Below are 7,812 nucleotides of genomic sequence, written 5' to 3'. Positions count from 1 at the left end.
GTAGACGGTATTGAACCTTGAATCCCAACATCATATCAAAGGACCTTGAATATTGAGGTAATGGAAGATTTAATACTATTAGTCCTGTTTGGTTTTAACTAAATTTGAAATAAAATTGGAATGTTTTGTTCTACTTTATTTTAGAAACAAATCATAGAGAATTTTCGCACGTGATCCAAAAATTCTTTAACATAAAAATATATCGTATTCTAATCACATTTTCCTTCACATCATTAATAAACCTATATCCACAATGTACATACACTTTTTATAAGATTTGTTTGCCTGACAGCGAAAATTCAAAATAAGACACTAATAATGTTTTAAAATACTTTTGTCTTATCTGTGAGTTTTTGTCTGTCTGTGGTTATTAAGTTCATTTATTGTCCTGTCATTTGTCATTTTTAATTTCAGAAGTAAGCTCTTAATCCGTTTGTGCAAAGATGGAAGAAATTGAAAAAGAAAAAGTAACAGCGCTTCACTCGCAATTGCTTGTCACGACAATATTCCACCCTATGGAATATGCAAAAATTCTTATTCAGCTTGGATACGAGCCGTTGCCACCACGCCGGTCGACTACTTTATTTGGTCGCCCTGCTATGATATTACCTAATGTGTTCCAATATATAAAATTTATCAAAGCATCAGACGGCTACTTCGGCTGCTACAGGGGCCTATCGGCGCGGATCCTTGGGTTAATAGCATCAAGCCAACTCTCATCTAAGGTAATCAAAGTGTGCGGCATTGACTTGCCTGAAATTAGCGACCCACCGAATATTATAACTGACGATGAGCCTAAGTTAGAGGACTACGTGAAAATGGGTCGTCGTGATATGATTATGCACACTGCCTCCGTTATAGTGTCGTATCCCTTCCATGTTGTCTCTGTAAGAATGATGGCTTCTTTTATTGGGAAAGAAGAGGACTATAACACATTGCTTGGAACTATAGTATCTATTTACAAGGATGATGGCATACTTGGTTTCTTCCATGGATTGATTCCAAAACTACTGGGAGATTTGACTTGCATAGCAGTGACAGGAGTACTGGCATACTATGTCAATAAGTATTTTGTGAAAACTAAAGACCTCCGTTATTATACTGTACCAATACTTACATTCATAACTAGCACTCTAACATATCCTCTTGTGGTGGTATCTACTTGTATGGCTGTGGCAGGATCGAGCCTCAAAGCAGGCAATCCTCCCGCAATGCCAAAGTATACATCCTGGCAAGTGTGCTGGAGAGACCTGCTCCGAAACAAGCAACATAAGCGTGGTTCCTCACTAATCTTCAGGTACTATATAGCACCGATTGCAGCTATGCAGTAATTGCAGGAATATGAATATAACATTGCATTTATCTGTGTGTTTATTTGCTTAAGTGTTATCCACAATCACCAAGTAGAGATTCAACTTGTAGAAAATTTTAATGTTATTGATAATTGTAAATACTTTTAATATAAAGGTTGTACTACTTAGTACCTTTGCTAGATTGTTGACATAAAAGTGTGGTTGTAATAAATTATATTTTGTTCCTGATTATTATTTATTATTAACCGATTACAAAATAAAACAAATGTCTACTTTATTCTTGATAATGTTTGATTTTTAATAAACTCATCTACTAATTCTTTCTTCAGCACAGCTATTGCTCTTCTGTAGATTGCTGGTGAATTTTGAGGACTACCATTTTGTATTTCAAAATTAATATAGTCTGTCCAGACTTGTATGCTACTTGCGCCATGATGTTGAACCAAACATTCAAAGTATTTTCTAATATTTTTCAAATTTGGCTTCTGTTGTGATTTCTCTATATCTATCATAACAGTGTGAACCTCAACCTGTGTTGGTGGAGTTCTGATGAATTCTTCATACAAATCCCTTGTTGCTTTCAATCCACTACACTTATACATTTTGTTAAGAAGTTTAGGTTTAATTGCTAGTAATACAGCTTCTTCACAATTTTTAAATTTCTCATAACAATTTTTAAGCTGAAAAACAAAAACATTAAATTTGGAACAATATGTTTTGTTAAATTGTGTAAGGAAATTCTATTTGCTTGTGTTATCTTGAGAAACATTATAATTAGTCTTAGCCTCTATCCTAAGATTACGAATCTACATATTAATACATTCAGTGATATTACAATTTTCACACATTAAATTCATCCTAAATTAGACGGCACTGAATGTGTTAAAACTTAATCATTTTTACCACCCAGCAAACAAATTGTTGGTACAACACAATCTTTAGCCTCATCACCTGTTGTTCTTATAATACCTTTGGTGAAAATGAGGTCAACAATTTTTTTCCCCAATCATAAATACTCACAGCTTCACTTGTTTGTATGTTATCCAACAATACATTCCAAAGATGCAAGTAATCATCAGCTTTTAAAACTTTTCCAGCATCCTTCATTATTAACAATTGTTGTTTTTCATCTTTATAATTTAAAAGGAATTTTTCTTCCCATAAAAATCGAACATGAGGATTTTTAGCCAGCGCTGAATCTATAATCTAAAGAAAAAAACATTTAGTTAGTATATAAATGCAATAATAATCAAATAACAAAAACAATGCCTCATAATTGGTAAAGATTACAGATTACATTACCAGAAGATAACGGCACAATCCTAAAAACTTAATAACAATGCTGCTATTGTATCACTACTAATTTTTTTTTCAAAGTTACTCATACCTTTTTAAAATCCTCAGGTGATAATGTATTTTCAAACTTCAATAATTCTATTCCGAAAGCGTACATATCATTTGACAACACTCCATTCTCGTGGCCAAACATCCATGCATGTTTTACAACTCGAATTTTCTGCAGATCTGTACACGATGCATCATTTAGCCTCAATAAGCCATGAATGAATTTCGTGCACAATTTCTCATCTGGAAACTACAAAAAAGTGTGACAAATCTATAAGAACAATAGACGCGTATTAAAAGAACGACTTATCGTGGATTTCTGAGACCAAAATCCCGGTTTAAAACATATTGTTATCACTGTTTTGTCAAATGTTTATACAATTTGTTCTCAGAAACCAATGATTAGTAGTCTACATGACTATACTTGAAATCTATATATGTTTCATATTTCATCACATCCATTGAAGCATTCTATCATCAATCCATCCAAACATTCCATTAAAACAAAAAGTAAAAAAAAACTTGAAATACAGGAAACAGTCTAATTTAAAAGAAAATAATATGATTAATATATCAGCATCAGTATCAGCATATCTGATATGATCAACGAAAAAGTGCTGAAGTTAAATGTGTCAGCATTTTTAATTATAATTTTAAATTAAAATACAGTCGACCCGTTGGTAATCCGGCGATTCTTTATCAGACACGTCCATTTTCATGCGTCATAAATTGATTAATTCATATTATGATTTTTATGCGTAATTTTCTATTTGTATAAGCCCTAAGCTAAATAATTTCTAAGCCCTCCTCCGCCCAGTTCACTTCCCCTTCCCGATTACAAGGAACTCTTTTATAAAAAAAATGCCAAACTATAAATCTTAGGCAGTACCTTATAACCCGATAGATTCAATAGTTCAACATTGCCCTACAAAATATTTATAATAACTGCAGGTCTACTGTAATTATTTAATAATAAATATTACAAGTTCAAAATGATGACAAACTTAACATAAAATTTTATGTGTTGTTTCTAATTATAGGTTATTTTATAATAAAACTAGCTTTTACTCGCGACTCCGTCCGCGCGGAATAAAAAATAGAAAACGGGGTAAAAATTATCCTATGTCCGTTTCCTGGTTCCAAGCTAACTGCCCACCAATTTTCAGTCAAATCGATTCAGCCGTTCTTGAGTTATAAATAGTGTAACTAACACGACATTCTTTTAAATATATAGATTTTAAAAATCAAAGCAAGATTCACTAACCTGTTGCAGTGCCTCTTCGTATATACAAATATAATTTTTAATTTCCTTTGGAAAATAATAATCTTCATTAATGTATTCTTCAATTTCTTCCCAATGGTAACCCTGAAAATATATTTATTACATTCCAAAATACAATAACTTGAAATTGATATATACTTACATACATGTTGTAATAAGAGTTCAAACATTATTTTAATATTTAAAAATCAATGTATGTTTGAGTCTTATCCATTCACAAACCAATGAACAGATTTTGATTACATTTATGTATGGTATCCTTAAGATACCAGAGAAGTTTTAGGTCTAGTAACAATAAAAATACTCTTACATAATGTCATAAAACTAAAGGTGTATAATAAAATGTTCATTACAATACCTCCAATTCTTTATTTGCAATGTAAATCCATACTTCTTTGTTGTCTCTTTTAGACCATATCTCATCTTTAATACTCTTGACCAACTGTTCTACTCCACACTTCATAGCTAAATCACAAACTTTAAAAAGGAAAGCGATGTCATCAATAGTCTTCATACCATTCCTCCATACAACATCAGCCCTTTTAATGCAAACTTCCTGGAAGCATTTGTATGAATTTAATGTTTTTTTTTAGAAATAGGAAATTGAAGGTTTAGATTATTATATATAACTTCAAACTTTCGAGGTTTTTACTAATATACTGTTTGTAAGAAACGGGATTCTTACCACGATTAGGCTATTTGAGCTCCCGATATTTCGGCACAGTTACATGCGCCATGTTCACGGGTTGACTGAATCAGTCTAATCGTTAAGAAATTATTCATCTCAGAGATAGAAAAACTTTTTCTACCAGGTATTTCAGCGGAAAAATGCATTCTTATAAAAAACAATTGTTTCAAAAAAATCAGATGAATGCAAATATAGCTCATGTATACAATTATGTCTATAAAATATTTAGAATAGAATACCTTTTGTTCATCATCTTTAGATTTAAAAGCAAGAATGAGTTCAATTTCAAACAGATCCAAATAAAGAATATCAGACTCTGGGTGCCTATGAATCCCTTTGAGTAAAAAACCTCTAGCACTTTCATAGTTCTTCTGTTCTTTGCTCTCCCACTTGCTGGCCATCTGCCACATTTTAGGCTTGTCGCCATGTACCTACAAATTAGAATACATCACAGTTAACACCTGTAACTCAAAGGGACAACCAGATCATACTTATTTCCATTGCACATTGGTATTGGGTGCTGTTAATACTGCAATCTGTGATATCTGTATTGTCTATCATGCTTTTAGACCAAAACTACAGAACCGACTTAAATGAAATTCGGTAGACAGTCTAGTGCCTGAGAAAGGACATACTTTTTAATGCAAAGAAAGGGGTTTATTTTGTTGTAATGTTTTATAAGTTAAAAAAAAAATAATTAGCCTTAATAATTGTAAAGTTTGAAATAAAGAAGCATTTACACTCATTCTTATCACATTTCAAGGCGGCACTGAGGGTGTTAGCTCTTACACCTCATGGGTCTTTTTGGGTTAATAGTATAATTTTATACCAAAGGTAATTTGGATATGTTATTTTATAATTCCACGTACCTGTAACATTTGACCAATAATTCCAGAAATGGCATGATGGAACCCAACACTTCTACAAAATCTAATGTACTCAAAATAAATTTCAATATTATTTTGGAATCTATAGATGAATTGTTTAAAAATCTTGTTCAGACGTTTGGCTATAGCATATTCTATGTCGTTTCTTTTCTCAGATAGTTGTGCTCGCTTTCGCCTGAGCGAAATATCTTCTAATAAGGCTAGCTCATATGCTATGTAGTGAACAAAATCGTCCTTTTCTTTTACTCTACGTTGTATTCTATATTCAAACTCTTTACGTTTACGTGATATTTCTCTGAAATAAAAGAATTGGGTTTAAAAGTAAAGTTACAACGTTAAGCTAAGAATAAAACTCATAAATGAAACACTAACTTAATTTCATCGTCATCATACAAATTTATCCTTTTCATTTGCTCCAACTCATTTATCATTCCCTCAATACGCTGATTTACTTGTTCTGCCATGTTTTATTTTAATTTATTATTGATATTAAAGATATAAACAGAATAATGTTTACAAAAGTCAACGTGAAAATTTGAGGTTAGATTAAGTTGACGTTTGGGTTTTTAATGTCAAAAGGCAACACAACAAAAGAAGCTGTGACATTCAGCCACCGATAAATCAATGACAATGAAATCTGAGTTATGTGGATTGTTTGAAGGTGAAGTCTTTTCAATATTGAATGTAAAAGTTTTCCGAAATATACTCTATAACGTATCTTGATATTTCGACTTAATAAATCGCTCTTGGAGCTGTTTCTCATGTATTAGGATGATGATGATGATGTAATCCTGGTCGATGTCGGCCACTGCAACTGTCTTCAACTCCGGTTTTTGCCATTTGTATGCTCTCATGTGGCTTATGTAGCCAATTTTATTTGTAAAAGTCCTCGCAGAATGCGGACATGAGAGCACACCGTTCACATAATTATATCTGATAGCTGCAGGTGGTCGGGGTTTAAGCTCGTCGCGTCTAGCATCCAGCTCAAGGAGCCGCCGGGAAAGATTATACGGTCATGTATTAGGATTGTCATCAGAGATAGGGTTGCATCTGGAGCGGATGACAAGATTCTCTTGCACCGACTTCTGTCCAGCGCGTCTCTCACGACCATTTAATAATATGACGGACGACTCGATGAGTCTATGGAAGGATTCACAAATAATTAAAAAGCTTAATAGATTCAAACATTTATAATAAATAAAATTAGGGTACTGCAATTATATATGAAATTAAATGATTCAGTACTAGAAAACTATATTGCCACCCAAAAATGTTGGGACACAATATGTAAAAGTTTGACACATAAGGCAATATACAGCATACATTTTGTAATATTCGTTACAGGACAAAGGAATCGGTGCTATTTCAAATGTATGCGAATTAAATATCATTATTTACAGATAAAGAATGTATTAACAAAAAAAAAGACAATAATAAAAGAAAAATAATATAATAACAAGATTGAGCAGTACATAAAAGAGAAACAAATTTTAAAACTACTTAACAATACTACAGAATTGAAATTCTAATTCGTATATCTTCAAACCATCAAGTATTTGTTTATTTTTATTTTTTTACTAAATCTGACGTTAGGGATTAAAGCCAATGGAAGTTTTCGAAATTAACAAACAAAATCTACAGAAAATGAAATGAAGAAAGTTATCAAATACACTATAATTGAATAATATTAAATTTCTATGTACTTTGTCGACACTAGCAATATTGAAATTATATATTTGCATGAAATGAAACGCGCCTAATGTCAAAAATGAAAAAAAATCCGTGAGCGATATTTTTCCATTGTAACTACATGAACAATTATCATTTAACTATGACAGAAGAAGCGATTACAAAAAGCATATTTTTAAAAATTGGCAAACTTGCAAGAACAAAGTCAAGCGACTTCGTAAACACTCTCACAATAATTACATTTTTATTTTACCTTCAGTATACAAAATAACCTTTCCCATTAATAGTCAGAGTTTTGCAATATCTACGTATTTTATATAACTAACTAAATTGAATCACTGTAATGTTACTTATAATAATTAACTAAATTTAATCAATAAGTGAATATGTTAAACACAAATATTTCCCATTGGACCGATCAATGAGTTTTTTTGCCATTGGGCCGATCGATTCTATAATTTCAATGACAAACACCTAGTGTATATTGAGTCAAAGTAAATGGAAGAGTTTTATATTCAAATATTGTATATAGCTAAATATTTATATGCAAAGCACTGAATAGAAAAAATTTGCAAAAATTCTAAATTATATTCTCTTCCCTTTCAACTT

The 7,812-nt window shown here is 31.7% G+C and overlaps 2 protein-coding genes across 2 annotated transcripts; one reads left to right on the top strand and one right to left on the bottom strand.

Moving 5' to 3' along the window:
* The first annotated feature begins 374 nt into the window (after positions 1–374).
* On the top strand, positions 375–1,418 carry LOC106713730 (mitochondrial carrier homolog 2). The gene has a single exon (XM_014506577.2). It carries the CDS (start codon positions 444–446, stop codon positions 1,329–1,331), a length of 888 nt encoding a protein of 295 aa, XP_014362063.1. The 5' UTR covers positions 375–443; the 3' UTR covers positions 1,332–1,418.
* Positions 1,419–1,560: 142 nt separating this feature from the next.
* Positions 1,561–6,060, bottom strand: LOC106713729 (U3 small nucleolar RNA-associated protein 6 homolog). The gene is made up of 8 exons (XM_014506575.2): positions 5,887–6,060; positions 5,497–5,809; positions 4,867–5,058; positions 4,298–4,495; positions 3,922–4,023; positions 2,701–2,907; positions 2,334–2,519; positions 1,561–1,993 (listed from the first exon to the last, which is right to left on the bottom strand). Exons 1-8 carry the CDS (start codon positions 5,976–5,978, stop codon positions 1,583–1,585), a joined length of 1,701 nt encoding a protein of 566 aa, XP_014362061.2. The 5' UTR covers positions 5,979–6,060; the 3' UTR covers positions 1,561–1,582.
* Positions 6,061–7,812: the final 1,752 nt, after the last annotated feature.

This window comes from Papilio machaon, chromosome 12 (genome assembly GCF_912999745.1).
Source record: "Papilio machaon chromosome 12, ilPapMach1.1, whole genome shotgun sequence".
Taxonomy (NCBI): Eukaryota; Metazoa; Arthropoda; class Insecta; order Lepidoptera; family Papilionidae; genus Papilio; species Papilio machaon.
This window is presented reverse-complemented; position numbering and strand designations above follow the sequence as displayed.

What these genes read in the sequence shown, in the direction of transcription:
- LOC106713729 (XM_014506575.2), bottom strand. Translation starts at nt 5,978, where the DNA reads ATGGCAGAACAAGTAAATCAGCGTATTGAGGGAATGATAAATGAGTTG. An exon ending in TTATTGGTCAAATGTTACAG is followed by an intron (nt 5,059 to 5,496) that starts GTACGTGGAATT and finishes TCTAATTTGTAG; the next exon opens with GTACATGGCGACAAGCCTAA. An exon ending in CTAAAGATGATGAACAAAAG is followed by an intron (nt 4,496 to 4,866) that starts GTATTCTATTCT and finishes AAATGCTTCCAG; the next exon opens with GAAGTTTGCATTAAAAGGGC.
- LOC106713730 (XM_014506577.2), top strand. Translation starts at nt 444, where the DNA reads ATGGAAGAAATTGAAAAAGAAAAAGTAACAGCGCTTCACTCGCAATTG.